The sequence below is a fragment of the Amphiprion ocellaris genome, chromosome 4 (assembly GCF_022539595.1).
Source record: "Amphiprion ocellaris isolate individual 3 ecotype Okinawa chromosome 4, ASM2253959v1, whole genome shotgun sequence".
NCBI lineage: Eukaryota > Metazoa > Chordata > Actinopteri > Pomacentridae > Amphiprion > Amphiprion ocellaris.
In genome coordinates, this window is record NC_072769.1 from 33,304,488 (window position 1) to 33,331,045 (window position 26,558).

The following is a 26,558-nucleotide window of genomic DNA, read 5'->3' on the forward strand; positions in this document are numbered from 1 at the left end:
CCCTTGTTCACAGTACATTAGTTGGCAGCTCTTTATTGCTTGAGTCAGAGTGAATACAGTTGTTGTATTTAGTGTTAAACCTGATCAGAAACATAGTAAAGGTAGAGATTTGCTGCCATTGTATAAAGCTGATTGGAAGGTGATAATGTATTGTGCAGACACATGGTAAATAGTTGATTGTTTACATATAAAACCAGCATCAGTTGGTGCCAGCCTCCAGTGCACAGCATGCTTACATCTACGCTTACAAAATATATCCCCTTTGCGCCCCGCAAGTCGTGTCCATTTCCACAGTGTAAGCTGATCCGTTCCAACCCCACAGTGTTTGGAATAGGATCCCCATCTACCAAGCATGATATCCTGGTTTTCCTAGCTGGAATTCTGAATAGATGGCTGGTTTTATTCCTTTGGGAATCAAGAGAAAGAAAGACCTGACTGGCTTCATATGCAGCCAAAAAAGGCACTGCAACTGGTCAATGTTGACGCCTGTCCTACACTTGTGGTGTTTCACCTTCTTAGAGTCCTAAATCGGCAGTATCTTAGAGACTTCTGTTCATGTTGAAAACTTTCTGCACATTCAAAACATCACAGTTTTGTTTTAAGCTTCTTAAGAATCATGTCAGTCTCAACTAAAAACTGACAGACAACAATACAGCAAATTTAGACCAGAACTGATAAAATATTAATCACATCTTTTATCGAATTAAAACTTTTTGAACACTTCTAAATATTTCTAGAAACTAAAACAGGGTTAACATTAAAAAAAAAAATCATGTGTCTCATAACTTTCTTAGCTTTGAGACTTTTGGAGAAAAAAGGCCTTAATGTGGTTGTGACATTAATTCATTGTGCCTGAATTGAGTATTTTCCCTTCCATATATATATATATATATATATATACACACACACACACACACACACACACACACACACACACACACACACACACACACACACACACACAATCTTAATTTGAGGCAGATACAAATGATCTTAAAAAAGGCACAAATTTGGGTGTGAAAATTCACAAGAAAGCAGGACATTGTGTTTTATTCACAAAACTTTGTGGGGAATGTTGACCCTACTCAATGCCATTGTCAAATTGTGTAATTTTTATACCAAATATTCAAACACCACACACAGTTTACAAAAAGTATCTTCCTTTTTAATTGGATTCACAATTTGCATTACAGATCTCATTTTTTTCTTGCAAAAAAAACAAAACTGTTAAAATACATTCTCTGTACATTTGCAAGCACCATCTGTGTCAGAGTCTAACAAGAACTCATTTTGTTTCTGTCCCGCAGTTACAGAGTCATCGTTCAAATTCTCAGCAGGTAAGAATTGCTTAATTCACTGAAGACTATCATTTATTGGAGCCAGAAACTGTAACAAACAACCAATCAAGCAACAGTCAGTGAAGTAAGCATGTATGATATATACTTTCTTTAGAAGATCAGCCAAATCAAGCCAGGTCCAAAAATCATAATATTTAATCAAAATCACTTTATTCTGCACGTTTCTTTAAAAAAAAATGGCAATAGCTGATGTATGGTTTGTGTAGGAGACAATTTTGGGTCTTTCTCCTTCTTCATGGTTGTCCTGTTTCCATAGAGGTGCTGGACTTCATATTGCAGTAAAAAAAAATAAGCCCACGGTGAGTAAAAATGCAACAGTACCAGAAAACTGCTTGGGGTTGAGAGGGTTAAAGCAGGACAGTGTTCATCATGAAAGGCTGTTGCTGGTGCTGCAGGGAGGTCAGACAAAATCACTTTTTCTGCCTTTTCTGGGATGTTGCTGCCCCCTGCTGGTGAGAACCAGAGCCTGTATTTCTGAGAGGGGAAAGATTCAATGTCAAGAATACAATCATCTCTAAAGTGTGCAAACCTCACACAATACAATCTCCTGCACTTACTCTGCTTTGCCTGGTATCTCTGGATGAAGTATGACCACCTCCTCTTCTTCACTGTCTGATATCTCAACCACATCTCCTGTTAGGTGAAATAAATTCCCAGTTCATGCATGTTTTAAAACACCTTTCACCTGTATAAATTTTACATCAACTTTTAAAAAACAATTAAATAACCTGCTCCTCTGTCCTCCATTTCATGCTGATCCTCCTCCATCTTTGCTACTGTCTCCTTCTGCTCTTCACCATCCTCCTCTTCATCCTCTTCATCTTCCTCCTCCAGTCCCCAGGTGTTCTGCTGCCCCACCTGCCCGACACCTGGGACTGGCACCACAGGGGACGAAACCCTGTCGTGTTCAGTTAAGGAAGCTGAAAGTCAGAATTAAAAAAGAACACATTTTCTCTGTCATCATTCAGTTTAGGATACGCCGGAGGCGGGGCTTCGGCTTTCTGGATGATGTCATTGGCTCTTTCCGTCACGTCTTTCATCTCCATGGGAGTCTCTTCGGTTTTCAGAGCCGTGATTCGCTCCTGAGGCATCGACTCGGCAAAACCACATCTCCCACCTGCCTTCCTGGAGGATTTAAAATGCAACACGTTTTATTTGCCTGTTAAACTGCTCCAGGTGTGGTGCTGTGGATGCTTTACTGCTCACCTGGCCGCCTTGTCGTTCAGCAGCGCTTTACTGATGAGCTCCGTGATTTCAGACACTTTGACGCTCGCAATTTTACTGCATCTCATTACCTTTAGAAACACAGAAAAAAGAGAAGTTCATTATGATAATTAATTCAGTAACTTTTGTTTTACTGGGCCTGAGCTACTATTGTTTCCTGGAAATTTTAACCCTCTGAACTCCAGGCAGTTTTTGTTGCGATCGCATTTTTACTCACTGTGGGCTCATTTCTGTCTGCAATATAAAGTAACAAAGAAAGAAAGAAACAGAACAACCAAGAAGAGGGAAAACAACCCAGAAATGTATTTTTAGGGGAGGACACTGTCATAATGCCATGAAGTATTAAAAAATAAAAACTACAATTCTACTATATCATTTAGCAGACACTTTTATCCAAAGCGACGTCTATCTGAGAGTAGATATAACACAAGCAAGGATCTAGTCAGGAGAAAACAACCTGAATAAATGCTGTGAAACTATTTCTTAAATTATTTGTTTTACTTTTAAAAAATGAAATCAGCATGTGACCACAAGTGTTACAAAACTGGGAAAAAATGGGATCTCTACATACCATAGATATTTTACCATTTACATTTTTTAACCCTCCTGTTGTCTTCCCTTATGGGCACACAAAAAATATTGTTTCTTTGTCTGAAAAAAAATCCAAAAATTCAGCAAAAAACATTCCCCAAATTTCTAAAAATTTGCAAAACCTTCAGGAAAAAAATTCCAATAATTCCTTAAAAGTTTCCCTTAAAAGTTTTATTTAAAAAAAAATAAATAAATTTTAAAAAAAAATCCCCCAAATTTGGCAAGAAAATTCTTGGAAATATTTTCAAAAAATGAGTAAAAATCTTCCAAAAAAAATCCTAAAAATATCTGAAGTGATTGCATATATATCAGTAAAATTTCTAATATTTTCTTTAAGAACATTTACAAAAAAATCTACCAAAATCCAGTGAAATTTGCTGGATTTTGGTTGTTTTTTTTTGTGAACATTCTTAAGGAACATTTTAACATTTCCTTTTTTTCCACCAAAAAAATTTCAAAGATTTCCCAAAAATGTTGAAAATGTGAACATCAGAAGTTTCAAATATATATTTTTTCCCCACATTTTCAAACTTTAAAACGGGTCAGTTTTGACCCGCAGGACGACATGAGGGTTAAAATTGTTTCTATTCTTGTTTTCTATCTGCTCTGTGGACACAGTCAGCAGTGAAGCTGAGAAGTCACAGATTTTTTGTCATGTGACTAACTGTTGCAGCTGAGTCACTAATTACTTCATGGCTGCATCCAGTGATGCAGAATTTCTTGTTTATTACAGAATCTGGTTTGTTAAAAGCAATTTATTTGTGTCAACATTTCACATGAAACTTGCCTCACATTTGCTGCGTAAACACAGCCTGCAGTTCAGCTGAGAATGGGACACTAATGGCTTCACAGTTATGCCAAGAAGTGTGGAATTTTTCATTTTTTATTCTAGTTAGAGCAAACACTTTATTTTTGGCAAACTTTTAAAAGAGACATGTTGTGTAAACTAATTTTAAGCTTGGCTTTTTTAAGCTAAGTCACAGCTGAGAAGTTCAAGACAGTTGATAATTCAGTGATTTTTTTTCAGTTTTTACAGTTTCTCATAACATGCCACTGGTTGGTTTTGGGCTTTAGAGGGTTAAACTGTGTAACTATAATGAAGTTGATAATATCTAAAATATAACTGTGCTCTCACCTGCTCTTTGAGCAGCATGATGCCGCCGCTGGACTGGATGGAGCAGATTTCTCTGTGTTTGTTCATGGCGATCATCAGTAATCCGTCCATCACTCGCTCTTCTCGCTCACACGGGTCCACCAGCAGGTAAGTCCTGCAGACACAACATGACGATGGACAATATTCACATAACTGCTGTCAGATACTAGATCCACCTGAATGACTTGAGTGGACCGTGATCAATTTGGATTGTCATTAGAATTGTTTCGGTTACACTAACAGAATGTCATGTTTCAGTCACTATTTCCACCACCGGCACCTCCTCCTTCTGCTGTGGCTGAACAGTTCATTTGTAAGGTGCTTAACTTCTAATATGAGCATCTATGGGTATTATCATTATGGATTTAGGTGTAAAAACTAAAAATGAAATGAAAAAGGAGAGTCCAATAACCTGGTGGAGGCAATTAATTGGATTTGCAGCAAAAATATGGCTTTCAAAAGTGCTAATACCACTAATCTACAACTAACAGAGGCATAAAATGAACAAAAAAGACAAATCATTATTTACAATTATTAGCATGACAATTAATCATCATCTTGAGTTTTATGATCGTGACAGCCTGAGAATTACACAAAATCCTCACAGAAACTAAACTTAGTTAACTGTTAACGAGACTGTTATTGTGTTAAATTAGTCCTGTGTTGCCTGTATGTTACAAGATATGCTAACGTTAGCTTTGGTTCAAAAACCTTGTTCAGTGTTTGATTTAGGTATGTGCACATTTATACTTCCAAACTAAAAAGAAAAGTTGCTGCAGTGACTCCAGGAACAATAATTCTAAAATGTAAAAACAGCACAAGCTAAACTAAAAACAGAATTCAAGCATTTTTGGTCTAGAAAATCCATCTTACCCTTGTTGGAAGAAGGAGAAGCTGACACTGATGGGCATGTGGTAGATGCTCAGAGGGATGGGGTCTCTCTCCTCTGGACTGTACTGAGGAGATAAATGCAACATTACAGTCAGTATACGAGCTAGTAGAGTTAAAAGTCCAGCCAGTGTGCGAGAAAAATCCATGAGTGTTTCCCCAGAAGCAGCTGCTGCAGACTCACCACTGTCACTTCCTCTCCCTGGATGCCGACGTCGGGGCGTCTGAAGTGGCACAGAGCGGTGATGGCGGCGATGCTGGAGGCGTCCATCAGGTTCCCGTCGTTATTCAGCATGTGAATGTCCACTCTGATCTGCCACACCTGATCTCTCACACACACGCACACGCACGCACGCACACACACACACACACACACACACACACACACACCAGCGTCGTCAGAATGGAGAAGTTTCCTCTCTGTTTGAATTGGAAGTGTGTATTTGTGTGCACTACCGTTTTTCCCGACACCACACACAGGGACTCTGTATCGATGCACTTGGAGTTTCTCAGGCATCTTTCCAGCTGTCGGTTGAGTTTCACTGACAGCTCAGACTGTCTGCAGAGAAAGAAAACCAGGCAGGTATTGAATTAGCTGTGCAGTACTGAAGATAATGAAATGTATGTACTGCACAGTGAGAATGGACAAGGCGAGATGCTGAATGCTGCAAATACAATTTAAAAATCCACGCTACAGTGAGACCGCGAAAAGTGAACCGTAATATGGCGAGGGACCTGTATAGGTAAACTAAAATAGAAATCTTTAAAAAAAAAAAAAAAAAATGAAGCTGCTACAAGTCCCATCTCTGAGCCATATTAAGAAAATTAACTATTCTACAATGTCCTTGACCCACTTCCAGCAGGTTTTTTTTCACGTTAAATTTCAGGCTCTGATTGAACAGCAGTATCTTCTGAACTAATATAGGTAAAAGCCTGAAATTTTCACTGTTATCCATCAGAAATAGGGCTGATTGGTTTAGGCTATGGCATGTTTCCAGAAGAAATGAGGTACGCATAATGTGTCCGATGTAAACATGATCACTTTCTTACCTTCCCTGTTCGAACGCCGGTGAGGCCATCGGCGACAGTTCGATGTTGAAGAACATGATTCCCTCGTTGGGTCGGTTCTCTTTAGGAGCCACCAGCTCACACGACACCTGAGCCATGACCCTGCAGAGCATTAAATACGTGAATGAGCGTACTGAGGTGAATTCCACAGGTAGAGCTCAATTTGACAGGTTTTCTTTGTGCTGCACCATTAACAGATGAATAATTAATTTAAGGATTGTCTAAACTGCAAAAGGGCCATGTGTTATAATCAGATCACTGGAGCTGCAGTTATTTTTGATGAAAGAAAAAATGTATCACAACATACTATAATAAATGAAGTGCTGAGTTGCTATAGAGATGCGCCAGCCTACAAATGATATTCTCCAGACACAAGGTTGCATTACGGTTTGATACACACTATATTTTTGTCAGTGGAAAAACAACCACTTCCTCTAAAATTGTGATTCCTAGCATACGATCTGTAAAAATAATTGCAATAAGATTTTTTTCTCTTTGTATCATGTTCAGAGTAAATTTAAAGGTCCCATATTGTGCTTCTTTTCAACAAATTAAAGTTAGTCTGAAATGTTTCCAGAATGTGCTTTTCAATTTCTCAGCTCAAAATAATACAAAGATGGTTAATTTTTCCATGACTGTATAACTCCTGATTTCGGTCCTTTTGCAAACAGACTATTTCGTGTCTGTAGCTTTAAATGCATCTGAGCTGTTGCTGTCCCCGCCCGCTTCAGGAAGAAGACTCTCTCTGCATCTGTAATTGACAGAACTGAGCAACACAGCTGACTATATAGCAGACAACACAGACGTGTATGAATGTGCAAAACCAGGACTTTCTTTCGCTTTGAAATTTTTCTCTGGTTTGTAAACAAATTCACACTACAGTTGTTGTTATAACTCAAATATCACAGTTTGTCAGACGATGTTGCAATTTTAAAAAGTTTGTACTTTAGGGGTGCACAGCTGCAGTTCGAAAATAGTGCTAGTTAACATGTAGTCCTAATGGACTATGTTTCAGTCACTATTTTATATTTGTTCTGCTGTCGGACAACAGAAACAGAAAAATGTGTAAATGAGAACAGCTTTATTATGAATTCAGCTGTAATAAAATGCAGATTATATGAGCACAGAGAGCAGGAGAGAAGCTAACAGATGTAAACAGCAGCTGAGTTTAGATTGAACTGAACTACAACAGGCAATACGAAAACACAGTAACCCACCCAGTCCTTGTTTACTGGTTTAAATTAAAGTTCCACCTCTGAATGTCCCCTCAGTGTTACAGTTTCCACCGAAGATCCGACATGTGGGCAGACCATTAACCCTAATGTTAGCCACATTAGCTGCACAACATGTTAATACTTAAGATTTTCTCAGTGTTGTGGGGACAGCGCCTTCAAAATTAAAAGTAATCCACTAGAAATTCATTTCCTCAGATGTTGGGAGTGCATGAAGACTCTTGTGTTCACTCTTGCTCAGTCTGTTTATACCAACTACAAAGCACAATAGAAACAGATTTTCACCATGTGGGACCTTTTAACGGCAGTAGACGCTACAAAGACTTAAAAATAAAATTGCCCACAGTCCACCTGGTTTTTCCCAGATCCACGAAGCAGCATCCATAGTCGGTCCCGAATGTGATCTTTATCCTCCTGTAGTCGTAGGTCTGCCGTCCATCGAGCCGCTGCAGGAGGACAGGAAACAGTGAGGGACAACATCTGCACATTTCATTTCAAACTCTCTGCTCGAATATGAAGCATTAGTTGAGTTGAGACATCCAGAGATCTGCTCACCTTCTTCTCTTCGATGGCTCTCAGTAAAAAGTCTCTCTCACAGTTAGACAGCGGCGTGTCCTTCATCCTGCACGTTTGAATTATTATATTTCAATGATTTGATTCACTGCTCAGACATGTGGCCGCCATCAGTGTTTTCTCACCTCTACCCCGGGAATTCATACTGAAGACTTTCATAGTAAAAGCACATCAAATGTATCTGCGTTTTTATTTTCCCTTATTACTGTTAATATCATGTTAGCGTGCTTGTCTTAACTTGTTAATAGTAGCTTTTATGCGGCATTCAACAACTGGAACATTGTAGAGTATAATTTACCAACAGTGAGCTTTTACTTTGAAATCGTTGTGCCGCTCGATGTTTTGATGCCTTCAGAGGCTCATTGTAGGCTCGGGATTTAAACTCCCTACAGTTTTGGCTATTTTTTTTTCTTTTATCTTTTGGTAGAATTTTTTTATTTTCATGTATTCATCATACATCCAAATGCTTCTTGTTTAAACAAACCAAAAAAGGGGGAAATGATAGCAGTTTGAGGTTGCCGTACTCAAGAGGTCAATCGACAACTTATCTTGTCCCACGTAAATCTGTATTTCACAGTCAGTCAGTGAATCAATCCTTTTTAAAAGCCATTCACCATCATTTATTTTATAATGAGCAAGTTTGCTTTGCAAATCTGTCTTTTATTATAAAAATAAATAAAATGGTTACATTTACGGCAATTTATTTTTCCTCCAACTATTCTTCTTGTAATTGATTCGCTTGTTTTTACTTTTAAAATGCTGTGGTTATTTTTAATATTTTATTTTACTAATTTTGCCTTTTAATGTTTTCATTGTCATTTTTTTTAAATCTGAGCTTCCTACTTGTGCACATACATCTTTTAATGTTTTACTTGGCTGTATTGTAAAAGAGACTACTGTACCTCTGTGTATTCAACGTGTAAGTAAGTGTTATAATTAACAATAATACACTCTATTTTCTCAGCTTCTTTTAAAACTTAGCCTAAACTCTAATATTTAAATTAGTCAGGGTAATTTGGATTCTTAAAAATACTGTAGAGTCTTAACTTTAATATATAAATTTGTCAGGCAAATTTCTGTTATATTTAAATTAAGCATGTTAATTTGTACTTACTTAAACTGTAATATTTAAATTAGTCAGGTTAATTTGAATAATGCTGTACCGTCCCAACCTAAATATTTTAATTTGTAAGGCAAATTCTTAACTATTATAGTCAAATCAGTCCAGCTGATTAGCATTTTCTAAAATACTGTAGAGTCTTGTAATATTTAAAGTGGTCAGATCCGTTTGTATTTAAGTGCTGTAGAGTTGTGTAATGTTAAAATTGATCGGATTAATTTGTATGTACTAAACTGTATAATTTAAATTAGTCGGGCTATTTTTTGTTTCATGTAATATTGTAGGTGTAGGGTCTTTTTATATTAGTCATAGTCAATTAAATTCGTAATGTCACTCTCATTTCTCTGTTAGAAAATGCTGTGTGAATAAGTTTTGCGTGACTTGACCCTACAATTTGCTTGGCACCTGAAGGCACCATTCACGCTCACCATCTGCCTGATTTGCGCATGCTCAGTAGCAGGGACTCTGACCGTTTTCCAGGCCGAGCTGTCATCTCCTCGGTCCATCTTCTGCGGCCGTTAACCGTCTTCGTCCCTCCCGCTCCTCTAGCGGTTCTCCCGGCGGAACAACTGCACCACTTTCTCCGTGTGTTTGTGCGTGAAGAAGCGGAGAAGCCGTTCTCATCGAGGGAGCTTTTCTCCGCAGCTTGAAGGCGCAAAGGTTTGTTTGTGTGCGCTCGTTCAGCCTCTCCATCCCTGTGCGACATCACTGCTAACGTAGCAAGCTAACGGTAGGCGTCCATTCATTTCTGCAGCCTGCAAGACCTCTATACTCACCCTTTTTGGTTAAAATGTAAGCTCAGAATTTATGGTTTTTAACCTCAGTGTGTGTTTCATGCGTGGTCTCTCTTGTATAAGCCGTTCATTTAGCAGCTAAGCTTCTGTTATGCTAACGTTTGCTGTTTGTGATTAGCGCGCCGCCCAGCTAGCTAGCGGGCTAACGTTAGCTAGCTGAGCAGGTGCTGCAGCCAGAGCCATTCATCTACAGGAGTTTGGACGTTGCAGTGCTCGGTGGCAGCCATGTTTGCTCCACAGAGCTGCCCTGTGACATTTATTCTGTAGTGAATATGTTCTTATTTTATAAGCTTGTCCTAAATAGAAAATAGGAAGGAAAGCTGCGTGTTGGCACTGCAAACCAGAGGCTGATAAGAGATGGCGCCTCTGCACACTTGCTCTAAAATTAAGTGGAGGACTGAAGCTTGAATTAGTTGCGGTGTAGATAAGGGGCCTGTTTGCTTTTTAAAGCACGTACTTTGAATTTAAGGCTCATTTTCATTCCCTTGGTTGGTATTAGCTCCCAACAATCAAACGTGTTGTAGCCATCAATTTTGAAAAACCTAAATGTGTCTTCAAAGCCTGGATATTAGGACACTAAAATGTCCAAAACCCATTGTCAAACCACAAATCTGTCAAGAACCTGAATGTTAATGTACTAACCTGTCAAAAACCTGAGTATTTAAGTACAAATGCGGATAATGATCACAGCGTTCTATCGTACTGACACAAAAACCGAAAACTGATTTGAGCTTTAGCTTGTTTTCAGTTTCGGTACATCTATTAGTTTCCAGTATGACTAAACTTTAAGCTCTGTGATTGGATGTTTTCTGAAATGCAGTTTGGGACTTGAAGGTTGCTTCTCCACTGAAACATTGGACAATTATTAACTCAAATGGAGTCATTCCAGATCATTTTTGAGTCATATCGGCCTGTCACAGATATATTGGAATCAGTGTTTATGTTGTCGGACATGCGTCATTATGAAAACTTTCTTTTACACAACCTTACACAGAAAAATGCTTTGGGTAATTTTGAAATGATGTCATTCATCAAATTGAATTTATCTCTATAGCACATTTCAAAACAAACTGAGTTGACTAAGCTGCTGTAGATGTTATAAGTCAGGCAGCAACAAAAATATGTGCAAAAATCAGTTTGTGAAACAAAATAAAATGGTATTAAATACTAAAACAAGGCAATACAGGCGAGCAACATATGATGATTTTCTAAAATTAAATACCTAACTATCCAAAATCCATAGAGAACTGTCTTTTTCTAAAACTGTCAGTGGAGGAGGAACATTTGATTGAGAGATTAAGGCTATTCCAAAGCTTTGGAGCTGCTACCGTGAAGATTCAAGCTACCATACCTACCAGTCTTGATAGTGGAACGGTTAACACACAGTTCGTCCAGCAGAGCAGCTCCAAGACTCTGCATTGTGCATTGAAGTCAAGCTTTGTCTTCACATTAAGCTGCTGACAAGTTCATGAAATACATTGCTGGGAAGTTAATAGAGGATGATCCCATCATTTTCTTACTCCTGACTTCTTACTACGTACTCTGGCAAATTCTTAATCCCAAAAACTGGTAGCAGCCCCCAAAATCTAGCATTTTCATCCACCAAGGGGAAAACTTACCAATATAACTGTTGAACCGACATTGGGAGAGATATTTAAAAATATGAGCTCCACATTTTTGTCTGTATAGTCGGCATTCAAGGCCAACCTGTGGTCTGTGTTTAATGAGCAAATAGTGTGAAGCTGATGCACTCACAGGCCCAAATTATTGCAATTCTGTCAGAGAACAATGTTTTGATATTGATAAATTAGTTTCAGTATTTTTTAAAGAAAACAAAAAGTCAGATTTCAGCTTCTTAAATATGTTTTTTTCCTCCTCTGTGATAGATAACTGAATGTCCTTGGGCTATGGATAAAAGAAGACATTTGTCATCTTGAACCTTTGTAAATACTGAACTACCTGTTCCACCATGTTCTGACATTTTACAGACAAAGCAACTAACTGATTAGTCGAAAAAATAGTCAACACAGTATTCAACAATGATAATAACAATAATATTGTAACTGTTAGTTGCAGGCTTAGTCATTTCTGTGAAGTAAATGTAAAGATAAAGGACCCTCTTTGTGTTATGGTCTGTTATGTAGCTGCTAGCGAGCTGTTAATATCCACTAGTTGCATTCCTGAGACATGCTTAGTGAGAGTTGACCTGAGATAAAATCTGCTAAATGAGAAAACTGTTTAACCACCGTACCTCATTGTAAACAGGTTATTTAAAAATCTGCAGTGATTATTTTCACTGTCGATTAATTCATTGATAATTTTCTCGAGAAATTAATAAGTTCTTTGAACCATAAATGTCAGAAAACACTGAAAAATGTCAAACAATGTTTATCCCAAGTGGTGGCTTGTTTTGTCCACAACCCAAAAACATTCAGTTTCTGTAAAAGAGGTGGAAGAAATCAGAAAATATTCAAATTTAAGTCACTAGGATCAGAGAATTTAGAGTTTGTCTTTTTTTCTTGAAAAATGACAAACTGATGGATTATTAAAACAGTTTATAATTAATTTGAAGATAACTGATTAGTTGAATAATTGTTGCAGCTGTAATGTCAATTGAGTACTTTCATGAAAGTCACTGGTAAGAATAGACAAACAGGGGACTGGTTATGTAGTTTAGACTCTCCTTTTTAAAGCTAATAGTCAATTCATTCAGGACTCTTACTGATGAGAATTTTACCATTTAATAACTTAACCACTTTCTGCATTATACATAAACGTACAAGCTACTTCTTGCTCCACGATATGTGGTAGGACAGAACATCGATTTCAAATAGAAATAACCCAATATGCAAATTGCAAAGGCTGCGGTTTAGAATATATATTATGTAATGTGAGCCAGATTTTAAACTGTTGCGTCAAAGTTTTATAAATTCATGTCATCCTCCTATGTGCCATGTTTAATGGTTTCTCGTCTTACTGCTTCATCACATTTTAAATTCATTACACAGTCAATATTCAACAAGAGGTGGACTTTAATCAAATATTGCTAATCAAATTAGCATTAGATATTTTACTCTAATCATTATATGTGGTCAAGTATTCCTACAATCTGTTGTTTAAACTCAAACAATAGATGCAAGTAAATGAGCAACATCTTGATGCTCTACAAGAAAAGATGGTTCTTAGCAGTGTGACTTGTTCCTCATCTCTCCCTTATGTTCATCACAATCCTTTTGATCCTCCTGCGCTCTGTTGTTAGCAAACAGAACAACACCAGCACTGGAATTAAAGTTAATTAGGAATTAAAGAAAGCATGCTGCCTGCAGCGATGCTTCTCATTTCCTGCTGCTCACGACAAGAGCGAGCAGGTGTGGGCTGATCAATAGGAGGTCATTGAAGCCGCCGTTTGCTGTAATAGATCCCTGAACGAAACCATTATTCAGCAGATTACCTTTTTGCAGTTTCAAAAGCATTTTAATCCCATGCATGTAGTGCTAAAATTAGTAGGATTAGCGAGAATGTGAAGTGAAGTAGAGGCATTGTAACTTTAAGGAGGCAGATTTTCAAAGCACAGATGTTTATGGCGTCTGCTCAATGTCTGTCTTTGTGATTTATCTGCAGGACAGCAGAAAAAAGTGCAAATTTAGTGTTTTTTGTGAAGGAAGACATGAGATAAGGATGTTAGTGAGGGCACTCATGTCCTAATGTAACCTCCATCTCTTTTCTCTAACCCTCACCCACTCATTGCTCCATCATTTCACACACTTGTGTCTTCTATTTATATCACTGATACGACACACACTCTTCTCGTTGCTCTCCATAAATAAAATCTGTCTCACTCACACCTGCCTCTTCTTCCCATCCCCCTACTTCCAATACCACACCCTCCTCACTCTTCTGCTCATCCCTTATCTCACACTTTGGTCATGCTGCAGATGAAGCTGGACAGAGGTTGGATGTGGCGCCTGCTGCTCCTGTCCTCCCTGGCCGTGGCGGCGGTGGCGGCCCACAAGGAGCATTTCGATGCTGACATTTTGGACGCCGATGAGGATATGGGCTTGGACGAGGAGGAGCTGAAGGTTCTGATGGCTGAGGATGAGGAGGAGGAAGAGGAGCAGGAAGCAACGGTGATGGATGATGAAGAGCAAGCTGAGGAGATGCAGAATGAGGGAGCCGGGGGTGGGAAGACCGGAAGTGATGCCAACGTCTCCTTCCAGGTCAGAAATGGGTCATAAATTGAGTTACGGTGAATTGAACTCTGTCAAAAGCTTTGTATTAAGCAATGTGTGATTTCTATTTAATGTGTTTCCAGGTAACCTATAAGACTCCTGTTCCCACTGGAGATGTCTACTTTGCAGAGACGTTTGATGATGGATCACTGGACAGGTATTGCCCAACACATTAAATACATGGTAGATTTTTGATAGTGGTACTGAGTGACAGGGATACATTTACACAATCTATGGTCAAAGAGAGTTTTTACAAAGTGTTTTCTGATGGTGATCTCCACAGATGGCAGCTGTCAAAAACGATGAAGGAGGACGCAGACGATGACATCGCCAAATATGACGGTTTGTTGCTGTTTTGCTGATCCAGATGTTTGTGATGGACCCACTGTACTCATATATGATTCATATGATGTTTACTGCCGTGGCTCTGATTGTTTGTAGTCTTGGCCACCTTTCTTATTTGTCATAGTAGCACTTTATTTGGCAGTGTAAATGCTGAAATATGAGGTCAGAGGCTTCCGCAATGTTTGCAATCACACATTCCAGCAATTAAGCTGTTGTGAAAAACATTTTATAACCTACAAATCTGAAAGCAGTGTGGTGAAAATACAACCCAGGCTAGTTTGAAATGAGAGACTCATTCGTAACCCTCTGGACTCATTACAGTTTCTGTTTTGTTTTTTTATTGTTATTGCTCCTGTCACATTTTTTTTCTCGTCTAATTTTTTACTGCAATATAAAGTCTTGCCCCTCTATGGAAACAGCACAACCATGTCTAGAAGTAGTGAGAACTCAGAAATGTCTTTTGTGCTGTGTTACAGTTCCAAAACCATACATTTTAAAAGAAGAAAAAAGATGAAAGTTGTATTTTTTTTTTTTTTTTTAAAAACAGAATCAACATGTACAACAATTTTCCGCAAGTGTTAACAATATCGAAAAAAAAGTGGTGATGCTACATACTGTAGACATTTTGCTACTGCCTGTTAGTCACGGCTAAATCAATAATGGCTGCATGGTTACATTGAGGAGCACAGAGTCTGGTTAGTACAAATGGTTAATTTTTGAAAAAAAATACAAATTAGACATTTAGCATAAAGAGATTTTGATGAAATATCTGGATTTAAGCTAAGTTATTTTTTTTCCAAATGCCAAGCATATCTCAGATAAGTTGTTCAAGGACCTTTGGGTAGTATCGGTTTGACAGCTTCTGGTTGATAAATGGTAAAATTTAGTCATTAAAAAAAAGCATTACCTGCCTTTCAAACACAGCTGCAGGTTTTGGGAGTTGATGAGTATTACATTATTTTACTGCCAAGTTTTTCACTTAAAAGGAATTTGACATGGTGTTTTGGTGCACAACATTAAACAAGAGTGCAAGTCTTACAAGACAGATATGATTTGATTTCTTCTTTACATTGACCATCCATCCCTCTCTGTCTCTAGGAAAGTGGGCTGTGGAGCAGCTGAAGGAGAACAAAGTTCCAGGAGACCAAGGCCTGGTGCTCAAGTCCCGGGCCAAACATCATGCCATCGCAGCAATGCTGGACAAACCTTTTGTCTTCCAGGATGAACCTCTGGTCATTCAGTGAGTTTACTCATGCACAGACACACACTTTGTCTCTGGTCATGTAGAAAATAATGACTGGGTCCTGTTTCACGATTAACTTCTGTTCTGGTTGCAGGTATGAGGTGAATTTCCAGGATGGTATCGACTGTGGTGGAGCGTACATCAAACTGATTTCAGACACTGGTAACCTCAATCTGGTTAGTATATGTGTTCTTTATTCTGCTTTAATTGGTGAAACCATCAGATTACTACTAATTAGTCTTGTGTGCTGTGTTAGAACTGGGAAAATTTAACTGGACTCAATTCGTTCATGTTTTGCGCTGTAGGAGCAGTTCCATGACCGCACACCGTACACTATCATGTTCGGACCTGACAAATGTGGCGAAGACTACAAGCTGCACTTCATCTTCCGCCACAAGAATCCTCTGAACAAAGACATGGAGGAGAAGCATGCCAAGAGGGCTGACGTTGACCTAAAGAAGTTCTACACTGACAAGAAAACTCACCTCTACACATTGGGTATGCACCGTCATGAAGACAAGTTAATATACACATGTTAAGACCATGTATGTTATGGCAGTTTTGAGTTTCCTATGATCGCTACAGCTCTAAATTTTCTATGTTGGAATGATAGAAACATGTGCATCTTTGTCACAAAAAAATAATCATGCATTTTGCATCTTTCTTAGATTTTTTTAAAGGGTCTTCATGATCAAAATAGACATACAGCAACTTGAATTATCAGTTTTAGTGATGCAGAAAGCTGTGTTAGTCAAATTTTCTTAGTGGCATGGTTTCTTAACTTCTCGTAAGTAGTAGAGCTCGTTAACTACAGCTGGTGACTCCTCTTGGCCAATTTTAAATGGGGCCCATTTGATACACTCATTTAACTCGGCCACAAGTAGTAGGAAAGTCCAAGGAGCTCAGGATGGACAAGAGGCAGCCAAGAATTGCCAAGAAACAGATCTACAGTATATTAAAAACCGCTGGAACACTTGTGTCAGTGTCCAGAGTGTTTATATCGGCATGGGTTGAGAGGCTGCTGTGCAAGAAGGAAGTCCTTTGTCCAGAAACTGCACCTTAAGGCTCCACTGAAGTTTGCTGCTAATTACATGAACAAAGAAAATAACCTTCTGAAGGAAAAAGCCATACCATAAGTGCTAGTTGATGTTAAAATGTCCAGGGGTGTATGTGTGGGTTTTTTTTTTTTTTGTTTTTTTTTTGTTTTTTGTTCAAGTGTTTAAAATTTCTACTTTAGTGGCAGTCACATCTTTTAAATTTTTATGAACTTTTCTCACCCATGTCTACTGTTAGTCTTGAACCCAGACAACAGCTACGAGATGTTGATCGATCAGTCGAGCGTGAGCCGTGGCAACCTCTTGACTGACGTGGTGCCTCCAGTCAACCCACCCAAAGAGATTGACGACCCAAATGACTCCAAACCAGAGGACTGGGACGAGAGGGCCAAGATTCCCGACCCCGAGGCGGTGAAGCCTGATGACTGGTGACTGCTACCCCAGTACTATTAGACATAACAGTACACTAATGGATGGCTGGATGTTGTTTGTTAAAACCCTAATGCTATTCTTTTAGAGACCACATGATTAGAGCAGTCACTTTATCCTCATCGTTAGTGTTTCCTTGTTGCTTTGTGTTAAAGGATCATTAGATTAGACTTTTTTTAAATGTGCTGTCGGGTTATTCCATCTCTGGATCATCTGGATATTTAAATTGGCATCTGTAAAATTTTAAATTGATATCAAGTGCTTTCAGAGATAATTCTTTTTTGGTTTTTTTGTTGTCCCTCTCTCACCATGGTTTTTTGCACATTGAAATGTGAGGCTATGTTTGCAGGACATTTTTTTATATATATATATGAGGAACTTTAAAAAATAAAAGCCAGAAACTTTAGAACTCTGTTCAACTTCAGTTAGGCCGTCTAGTAATACTTTTTGTTTTTGTAGTAAAACTTGTCATACCTGCTCAATCTGTTATGAAAGCGAAAGAAAATAACTTTCTTTTATCTTTTTGTGTCCAAGTATATCATAAGTACAAGTATTCTGTTTTGTTGGTTATTATTGTGACATGCAGCTACATATGGTTCAGAAAATATCGCCAGTTTACTTCTGCATTCTGAATTTTTTTTTGTTCATGTGTGCTCAGAGATGGGAGTTTTCAAGGCATCTTAAATTATTTTAGATTTAAATTCACCTATAATCAGAGACTATTTAATCTACTTGTCCATAAAGCTTTTGAGTATGACATGATGAAAAATAACTGTGACAATTTAAGGCTTCAGTCTAAGAGTGCATGAGATGTTCAAGCAGCCTCAAATTTCAATGTGTGAGAACAAAATGACACAAAAAATGCTCTCTTGAAATGTATATGATATGTGACACTAAAATTTTCCAAATATCTTTAGAAATGTCCATGTTTTATGCTGTAACAATTCCACGCAAAACAGAGATGGTAGAGCAGAAATCGTTTTTACATTTTTTTAAAAGTTAGATTGCTTGAGCTGGAATGACCCAGATTTGACACATTTGAATGTTATGACCTCAGTGACTTTGGTAAATACCAAATCAATGTGTGTTTGTCTTAGGGATGAAGATGCACCTGCAAAGATTGAGGACCCTGACGCATCGAAGCCAGAAGGCTGGCTGGATGACGAACTGGAGTTTGTCCCTGACCCTAATGCTGAGAAACCAGAGGACTGGTAAAGAACTAGTCTTTAAATCATGTAGTCAACAACAGCAAATCTTAGTGGATTGAAATCGTACCTGCTCTTCAACCAATTCATTATTTGTGGTGGGAGAAAAATGCATAATTCAAAAAATCTATCACAGTGCAATGAGTGCACCTAACCTGCTTGCCTTATTTGCCTTAATGAATTAAGTACACATAAGTACACATAAAAAGCTAGAATTTGCAGCATATTGAAGCATTTTAACCTGGTTATCTTATAGTGAAATTACTCCTGCAGCTCCATATCACTGTACTCCCTCTTCCATGCTTCACTCTCAGGTCTATGCATTCACTGTTGTAACCTCTTAGGTTCATGCTAAACATGCCAAACCTCATCTGAGCCCAACAAATTTATCTTGGTAAATGATTCTCATCTGACCTAAGAGTGTTCCACTGGTATTGATCAGGCTTCATTTCAGGTATTTTAGCAAAGTTTTATCTTGTAGTTTTTTTGTGCTAAACAGCAAGCAAGGATTTTTTTTCTTGGTTGCTGTCAATAGTAGTGGTGTTATGAGTGGTTTCATACTATCTGAGCTGTCACAGAAACTCCTGTTTCCTCTGATAATCCCTGTACCAAGTCTCAAGCACGTCCCTATTTGTTTTCAGAGCTAATTAGTGAAATTTGCCACTGTCTACAGTGTCATTTTAGGAGGACAACCACAGCAGCTCTAAGTACTGGTACAATGACGCTTCTGCACTTTCTGATTATTGTTGTTGCAACTGTAATTTAAGTGATTATTAGTTATCCGGTGATCTCCCTGTGTCCCTTTCCATTTTTGTGAAGTCACACAGTCAGACCATTTCAACCCCTGACATTTCTTTTACTGTGGAACCATGATGCAGACATGCAGATAGATCCGGTCCATAGGTTCACACCTGAGAAAGCTTTGGTGTTGACTGTTTCTTTTTATAACTGTGTTGCAGTTAGGCTGATGGGAAATCATGTTACCAATTTTGTTTCGTTGATCACTGATATTCTAACTTATGTTTCTAACTTAGTTCTTCTAAAATATTTGTTTTTGATTGTTCATATGCGGAGGTGCTCTACCAGACGGCTTAGAAATAATGGAGTTATTGAGAGGTGACCAAATTTGAAATCATTTGACATTCAAGTAATTTTACATACGGGTCTACTCAGTTCAGGTTCAGAGTTGTGAAAATGTGAGGGTGTTTATAGGTATGTAGCCTCCCACCACCAAAAACAATGGATTAGTCCTGAAAGACTGTTGATATAAGGCTTTTCTCCTCATAAAAGTAACCTTGGCGATTGCCTAACCAATGAGAATTTGGTTGGATAAGAGTATGTAGGTCAAACAGCTGACATGGAAACTACAGACCTACTAAGGAATTATCCAGACTGACAGCTCGTCCTCTGTATGCAGGGATGAGGAAATGGATGGCGAGTGGGAGGCCCCTCAGGTTCCTAACCCAGCCTGTGAGACGGCCCCCGGCTGTGGGCAGTGGAAGCGTCCCATGATCAACAACCCTCAGTACAAGGGCAAATGGAAAGCCCCTCTGGTGGACAATCCCAACTATCAGGTAACAGCTGATTCTAGCGTTTGTGAAATCTGACCCTCAGCTTTTTTCACATGGATTCAGGAAAAATCAAAGCACTATAGCAACAGTTTATTGTCTTATACATTTAATTTCCAATTTATGTGGCTGCGTTTTTTTTTGTTTTTTTTTTAAAGAGCATAATATTTGCACACCACAGCGATCAATGTTCTACTGATGCTGTAGCTAAAGATGTGTTGGGCTTCTTTCCTTCTGATTGTTGCAACCACAATCTTTGTCTTCTCCCCAGGGAGTCTGGAAGCCGCGTAAAATCGATAACCCAGACTATTTTGAGGACCTGCAGCCGTTCAGGATGACACCATTCAAGGCCCTAGGACTGGAATTGTGGTCCATGACCTCGGATATCTACTTTGACAACTTCATTATCACCTCTTACAAGGAGGTGGCCGACCGCTGGGCCTCTGACAGCTGGGGGCTGAAGAAGCTGGTGGCCAGCGCTAACGAGGTCGGTGTGCTGCCTTTCAGGGGCTGCAAAGTACAGTGTTACTGCACGTACATGATTTACAACAAGGGTGTTATGTTTCTGTGAGGGACAATGAAGCAGACACAAATGCTCACTGTTTGTTCCTTGTTTCTCCCCTCCATCTCAACAGCCCGGGATTTTTGCTCAGCTGATGATGGCAGCAGAGGAGCGACCATGGCTCTGGGTGATCTACATTTTGACAATAGGCCTTCCAGTTGGACTGACTGTGCTCTTCTGCTGGCCAAAGGTACCAAGAACCTGCTGATTTTACTGCACGTTTTTAATCATGTGCACCAGAAATCCCTCCTAACTCAGCTGTGAAACTCTCTCAGAAATCAGAAGATGACTACGTGTACAAAAAGGTGGATATACCGCAGGCTAATGTAGAAGAGGAGGAAGAGGAGGAGGAGGAAGAAGAGGAGGCAGCAGCAGATGAGGAAGACAAAGCAGCAGATGAGGCTACAGAAGGAGCAGCAGCTTCAGGTGAAGGAGGTCTAAAACAGGACACACATTCATTGAGTTTTGGAATTTTTACTGCTGCCTTGTTCACTTGTCATTTTTAACTCGTCTCTCTGAAGCAACAGAAGAAGCTGAGGAGGACAATCAGGCAGGAGGGGACAATCCAGAGGGAGATGATGAAGAGGAAGAAGAAGAGGAGGAGGAGGAAGAAGAGGAAGGAGAGGAGGAAAGCAAAGCTCCAGAGAGAACATTGGAAGATGAGGTGGGTGTCACTTATTCTTATCTATACAGCAGAATAAGGAAAATTTTCTCAATTTGGGAATCAATCAGGAAACAATCAGGGCAATTCTCCACAAAATGAACATTGGTGAGATTTATTTTCACAGCTCTTTCTGTCAGGGTTTGTCACTAAAGTGTGAATTGGTAGCGGCATCTACTTGTATTAGTTTCTCTCATTCTGATGTTGTAGATTCTGCTGTCATGGTGACAAATTCTTGTTTTTGTGCTGAGTTTCTCAAGGCCTCCTTAACCCATCGTGTTTAAAGGAAGCTGAGGTGCTTTCATCGTCATGACATGCCTTATTTCATATTAACTTACCTCAAACCTTAAAAATCTGAACTGCAAGCAGTTTTTTTCCTCCCATCACGTTTTTACTCACTGTGGGCTCATTTTTCACCACAGTATAAACTCCTGCACCTGTATGGAAACAGCACAACCATGGCTAGAAGTAGAGAGAACTCATAACACTCTTCTGTGTGGTATGACGCAGCGATAAAAACACAAAAAAACAATGTTGAATATCTGGGATTATGAAAGAACCTGGAATCAACATGTACAGCATTTTTTCACGTGCCCACAGGTGTGACCAATACCGAGGGGAAAATATCGGCACTGCATACTAGATAACTTGCTTCATACATGTTGTTTTCCATATCTGTCTGCTATCCACTCTGGTGTAAACACAGCCTGCAGTTCAACTGAAAAGTCCCCAAATTTGTCATGGACTGTTTTTATAATGGACTTTACTTCATGGACCTTTGAAAACTTTAAAGTCTATAGTTCCTGGCACTGATTAATGGTGTTATTTTGGCAATTAAAAAAAGGAAAAGAAAGATGATGTCCACTGAGTGAACACAGCGTGCAGTTCAGCCAAAAAGTCCGAGAATTTTTCTGAGCTGAGTCACTACTGGCTTCATGGTTACACTAATGAGCACATTTTTTTTGTTTGTTTTTTAACAGAACCTGGTTTGACTAAATGATGATTTTAAGCTTAGATTTTGCTAAATTTTCTGATGGAACAGTATGTCACAGATGAGTATTTCAGGGAAAGTTGAAAATTGTGGTTAATCTGTGATGTCCTGCAGACAGCACACTCACCTCCCCTGTGTTTAGACTACTTCATGTCTCTGACGTTATGTCCTTGTCCTCGTGAGAATTGTGTGTAGTCAGGGAGTCCAGCTGCTCTGGTTTTCATTTCAACAATGATAATGTATTTTGCATGACTTGGCATTAAAAAGGCCTTTAACCCTCTGAACCCCAGTCATGTCTTTTTTTTTAAAAATCACCAAAATAACACCATTGTTCGGCCGAACTGAACAACAAATAGGAGACAAGTATCAAAATATTAAAAATGTCTGTAGTAAAATGTCTGTAGTATGTAGAGTCACCATCCTCTTTTTCCAGTATCGTTAACACCTGTGGGCACTTAAAGAGACATTGCATATGTTAGTTCCATTTTTTTTCTTCAATTTTTGTAAAAATAAATAATCTGAGTTTTCACTTTATTGTGATTTATGGCATAACTTTGTTATACTGCACAAAAGACATGATTGAATTACGTCTAGTCATGGTTGTGCTGTTTCCGGTGAGCTGCAGCCCACGGTGTGTACTGTACTGAAACTGCTTGGAGTTCAGAGGGTAAAACTTCTGAAGAATCTTTGCATATTCATAACATTCCGAATTTTCCATTGAGGAAGGAGGTGCATGTGTCATTTTAAGATTGTCTAGCCGGGTCATTTAACCTTTTTGTGGAAAAAAAGACCTAGAAGCAAATATTTTTTCAGAACAGTATCTTTATACATCTTTAAACATGTTTGGGGAGGATCTTTCATGACTATTTATAGCCTTATTGCAGTGAAAATTAGCCCACAGTGAGTGAAAATGTGACAGGAGCAAACTGCTTGGGGTTCAGAGGTTGAAAAGAGTTTCCAGACACTCTAAAGTCTTGGTCTGACTCAACATGTTTGTAAAAATCCCAATAAATCGGAAAAATGCAAGAGTGATATTTTATGTCTCATCTCTAAAATTAGTCTTTTCCTCCTTCTTTTTGTAAATTTCTGGCAGCCGAAGGAGGGAGGAGACATCACCGAAGAGAGCCACAAACAAGCTGTAAGAAAGAGGAGGGTACGGAAAGACTGAGGAGGTGAAGCCCAGGCCTGCTGTCTGTGGAAGGGTAAACTTCGGCCGCCGCTTCCTCCTCCTCGAGTGGAGCAACATCCCATTTCCTCTGAACCAACTGGTAGCCTGCCGTCACCCCGGCTGCCCCATCCATCCCAGGTTCGCAGCCTCCCACACCACTTCCTGTATTGTCTTGTTTCTCCCTGTCTGCTACACTCCACCATCAGACGAGCTCCCTGGAGAGCTTGTGCATTTAGCCGTTTACCCTCCACGCTTTTCTTCATCGTTCCTTCCCTTCTATAAGCCATCGCTGTCGAAATGCCTGTCAGCCTAAAAAAGCCCCGCCTCTCTTCCCGTCTCTGCCGTTGATCTCCTCTCTGAATATACTGTTACGTAGATCTACCAGTCTGTCTCCTCTCAGAGTGACGGCAGCAGAGCGTCTGCCCCGTCGACTCCGGTTGATCCTAACATTTCACAGCATATCACAGGGGCGCCATCTCAGAAGTTGTGTGTCCTTGTTTTAGAAGAACACGTTCAAGGACGCCTTTCGACAGAAGTTCCTCTCTTGTTTGAAATTGCGCAGGTTTCAAAAAACAGGGAGAGGACGCTGAGCTGTGAGGAAAAGGCTGTGTGAGATGTTACTGCAGTGTCGGGACATTTCAGCAGAAAAATTCGCCTCAGCTTAGGGTTAAAGATTACCTCTTTGGGAAAAAAAATTGATGTTCTGTTTAGATTTTAGGTAGTTTGTAATGAGCATCATTTACTTTTATGTGCGTTTTTTACTAAGTTATAGCAATTCAAGAATCAAGGATTAGCACTGATAACTCTATTTATTGGTTTTGGTTATAATTTGTTTATGCCAGTATGAAATAAAGATTTAATATTGCAGTGTTTTGAGACAGTTCACTTAAAATATGTACATGAGCCAAGGTTAATGAAATGTTAAAAGAAAAACTGACATGAAGCTTGCAACAAATTTCAATCATTTTTAATGCGTTGGCCGTCAGCTGTCAGTAAGATGAGATGAATATGTGGGTTTCTGAAGCGGAATATCAAATCTGTGAAGACGTGTCTCATTCAGTCACTACACAGCAGCACTCTCCCAGAATATCTAGACTAGCTGGAGTTCAGATCCTAGTTTGTTGCCTGGGGAAGATGCTACTTTTGATTTTTTTGTTTGTTTTTTTATTGTCTCAAGCTTTTGTAGTTCATCTTCTTGTCAGACACTGGCAGATTCCCTGTTTACATTTGTTTGCAAATTGTACATTGCTCTTGAAAATAAAACTATTTAATACAAAAAACACTCAACCCAAAAAGTTTCATTAAATGAGGCACATTTTTCTCCTAACCAAAAACACATAGGTGGGCTTTTTTTTTAATTGACAAAATTACACCAATTATCAGACCCAGAAACTGAAGTAATTATCAGATTTTCTACTTTGCAATGGTCCATGGATATACAATTCTGTTGTCTAACCCTAAAAATCTAACCCTAAAATTGTGATATTTCATCAAAATCCCTTTATTCTACAGGTCTCATTCCAAAAAAACTTCAAAAATAAACTGTTTGCACTAATTGGATTTCATAAACACCAAAAAATTCTTCACTCCTGCAGAACAGAGAAGCTTTATTTCAAAGTCACATGAAAAAAAAAAACTGAATTTTCCAGTGAACTGCAGGCTGTGTTTAAACAGAGCAGAGAGGAAATACAGTTTGAGGGGAAAAGAAAACATCATTTATGAATAAAATAAATGCAGCATGGCTCAAAAACAGTAAACAAAGAGCAAGTTGCATGGAAGATAGATTCAGCATGGTGAAGCATCTTTCCTCTTGTCTAGAGCAGTGTGAAAAATTAGTTTGTGTAGGTTGTAAAAATGTAAATAGGCCTCATTAAATAGCTGATTTATTGCACAAAAGACGCGTTTGAGTTACTTTTGCCATTATTACTGCTTCCATAGACGCACAGGACTTTTATTGCAGTGAAAAATGAGCCCACAGTGAGTAAAAACGCCCAGAAACTGTTTGGAGTTCAGAGGTTTAAATAATGTAAGGATTTGCAGGTGACAAAAAACAAAACGGTGAAAGCAGTGATCTTAGGATTTTATTAAAACAAAAACATTTTAAAGGCAAATGTGCAGAGTTTCTACACACAAAACATGATGGTACCAGGATGTGTGCAGGTCGGGCATCTGTAGCAAGGGTGTCAGAAAAAAATATGTTAAAAAACAACATTCAGGAGTTCCGGCGAGCAGGCAATGGAGTAGACGTGTGCCCAGTTGGCTCCGCACAGAAACACACATAAGTCTTTTTATTTGGCGTCGTGAGAAAAACTGAAGCCTTACGTACCATCTGTGACATCCGAGGAAACGGGTGATTTCTTTGAAAATGGCAAATAACTTGCGAAAATACAAATTTACACCGGGCAACAAAACTACAGAGGAGACGAGCCCCGAGAAAGCTAACAAAGCACCCGGGCCTACACATCCTGTAGGCGACTCAATCAGCAAAATGTCAGGAAAAGGTGAACTTCAAGATCTAAAAACTGAGTTGCTGTCATTCATGAAGATCGAAATGACTGAACTTTTTCAAAGAGAGGTGACAAAGGTGATTACGCACGAAATCGAGGGCATTAAAGCGGAGCTACAGTCAGTGAAAACCGAGATAGCTAACAGCACAGTAGCCCTTCGCATCGACATGGAGACAGTCAAAACTACGGTTGTAGAGATGGAGGGGGCGCTTTCTGTACACTCAGATGACATAACAACACTGCAAACCAAAGTCCAAACGCTGGAGAAAATCGTGGAGTCTCTGCGTGAGAAACATGTGGACTTGGAAGGGCGCAGTCGGAGATCAAACATCCGAATACTGAATGTGGCTGAGAGCTCCCCGTGTACGCCTGTTGCTGTATCCAAGCTAATCCGTGACGTGCTAAAGCTGGACAGGGATGTACTGGTGGACAGATCACACCGCTCCTTACAGGGGAAGAGAGCTGATGGCAAACCCAGACCGATCATAGCCAAACTGCACTACCCTCAAGACTGCGTCGACATCCTCCGCCGTGCACGAGAATCAGACCCACTGCAGCGCAACGGCTCGACCATCCTCATCTTCCCTGACTATC

At 39.2% G+C, this 26,558-nt stretch overlaps 2 protein-coding genes across 3 annotated transcripts; one reads left to right on the forward strand and one right to left on the reverse strand.

Annotated features, from left to right (window-relative positions):
- Nucleotides 1–1,143: 1,143 nt before the first annotated feature.
- exosc9 (exosome component 9) lies at nt 1,144–8,228 on the reverse strand. The gene is made up of 12 exons (XM_023283554.3): nt 8,070–8,228; nt 7,866–7,960; nt 6,265–6,384; nt 5,671–5,773; nt 5,399–5,536; nt 5,200–5,282; nt 4,309–4,441; nt 2,565–2,653; nt 2,337–2,483; nt 2,087–2,256; nt 1,916–1,991; nt 1,144–1,832 (listed from the first exon to the last, which is right to left on the reverse strand). Exons 1-12 carry the CDS (start codon nt 8,133–8,135, stop codon nt 1,769–1,771), a joined length of 1,284 nt encoding a protein of 427 aa, XP_023139322.2. The 5' UTR covers nt 8,136–8,228; the 3' UTR covers nt 1,144–1,768.
- A 1,442-nt stretch (nt 8,229–9,670) lies between these two features.
- On the forward strand, nt 9,671–24,739 carry clgn (calmegin). Of its 2 annotated transcripts, none has more exons than XM_023283531.3 (15): nt 9,671–9,867; nt 13,937–14,218; nt 14,314–14,387; nt 14,514–14,572; nt 15,674–15,815; nt 15,913–15,994; nt 16,124–16,316; nt 17,112–17,301; nt 18,400–18,513; nt 19,925–20,081; nt 20,347–20,562; nt 20,711–20,827; nt 20,913–21,063; nt 21,165–21,301; nt 23,383–24,739. In XM_023283531.3, the coding sequence occupies exons 2-15, from the start codon at nt 13,937–13,939 to the stop codon at nt 23,455–23,457; spliced, it is 1,989 nt and encodes a 662-aa protein (XP_023139299.2). In that variant the 5' UTR covers nt 9,671–9,867; the 3' UTR covers nt 23,458–24,739. The 2 variants fall into 2 exon arrangements, with proteins under 2 accessions (XP_023139299.2, XP_023139298.2); XM_023283530.3 differs by having other exon boundaries at nt 9,672–9,867; nt 21,159–21,301.
- The last annotated feature ends 1,819 nt before the right edge of the window (nt 24,740–26,558 follow it).

What these genes read in the sequence shown, in the direction of transcription:
- exosc9 (XM_023283554.3), bottom strand. Translation starts at nt 8,135, where the DNA reads ATGAAGGACACGCCGCTGTCTAACTGTGAGAGAGACTTTTTACTGAGA. An exon ending in AGGGAGAGGAAGTGACAGTG is followed by an intron (nt 5,283 to 5,398) that starts GTGAGTCTGCAG and finishes TTATCTCCTCAG; the next exon opens with TACAGTCCAGAGGAGAGAGA. An exon ending in GCCGAAGCCCCGCCTCCGGC is followed by an intron (nt 2,257 to 2,336) that starts GTATCCTAAACT and finishes TGAACACGACAG; the next exon opens with GGTTTCGTCCCCTGTGGTGC.
- clgn (XM_023283530.3), top strand. Translation starts at nt 13,937, where the DNA reads ATGAAGCTGGACAGAGGTTGGATGTGGCGCCTGCTGCTCCTGTCCTCC. An exon ending in ACACTGGTAACCTCAATCTG is followed by an intron (nt 15,995 to 16,123) that starts GTTAGTATATGT and finishes TTTGCGCTGTAG; the next exon opens with GAGCAGTTCCATGACCGCAC. An exon ending in TGGTGGCCAGCGCTAACGAG is followed by an intron (nt 20,563 to 20,710) that starts GTCGGTGTGCTG and finishes CCATCTCAACAG; the next exon opens with CCCGGGATTTTTGCTCAGCT.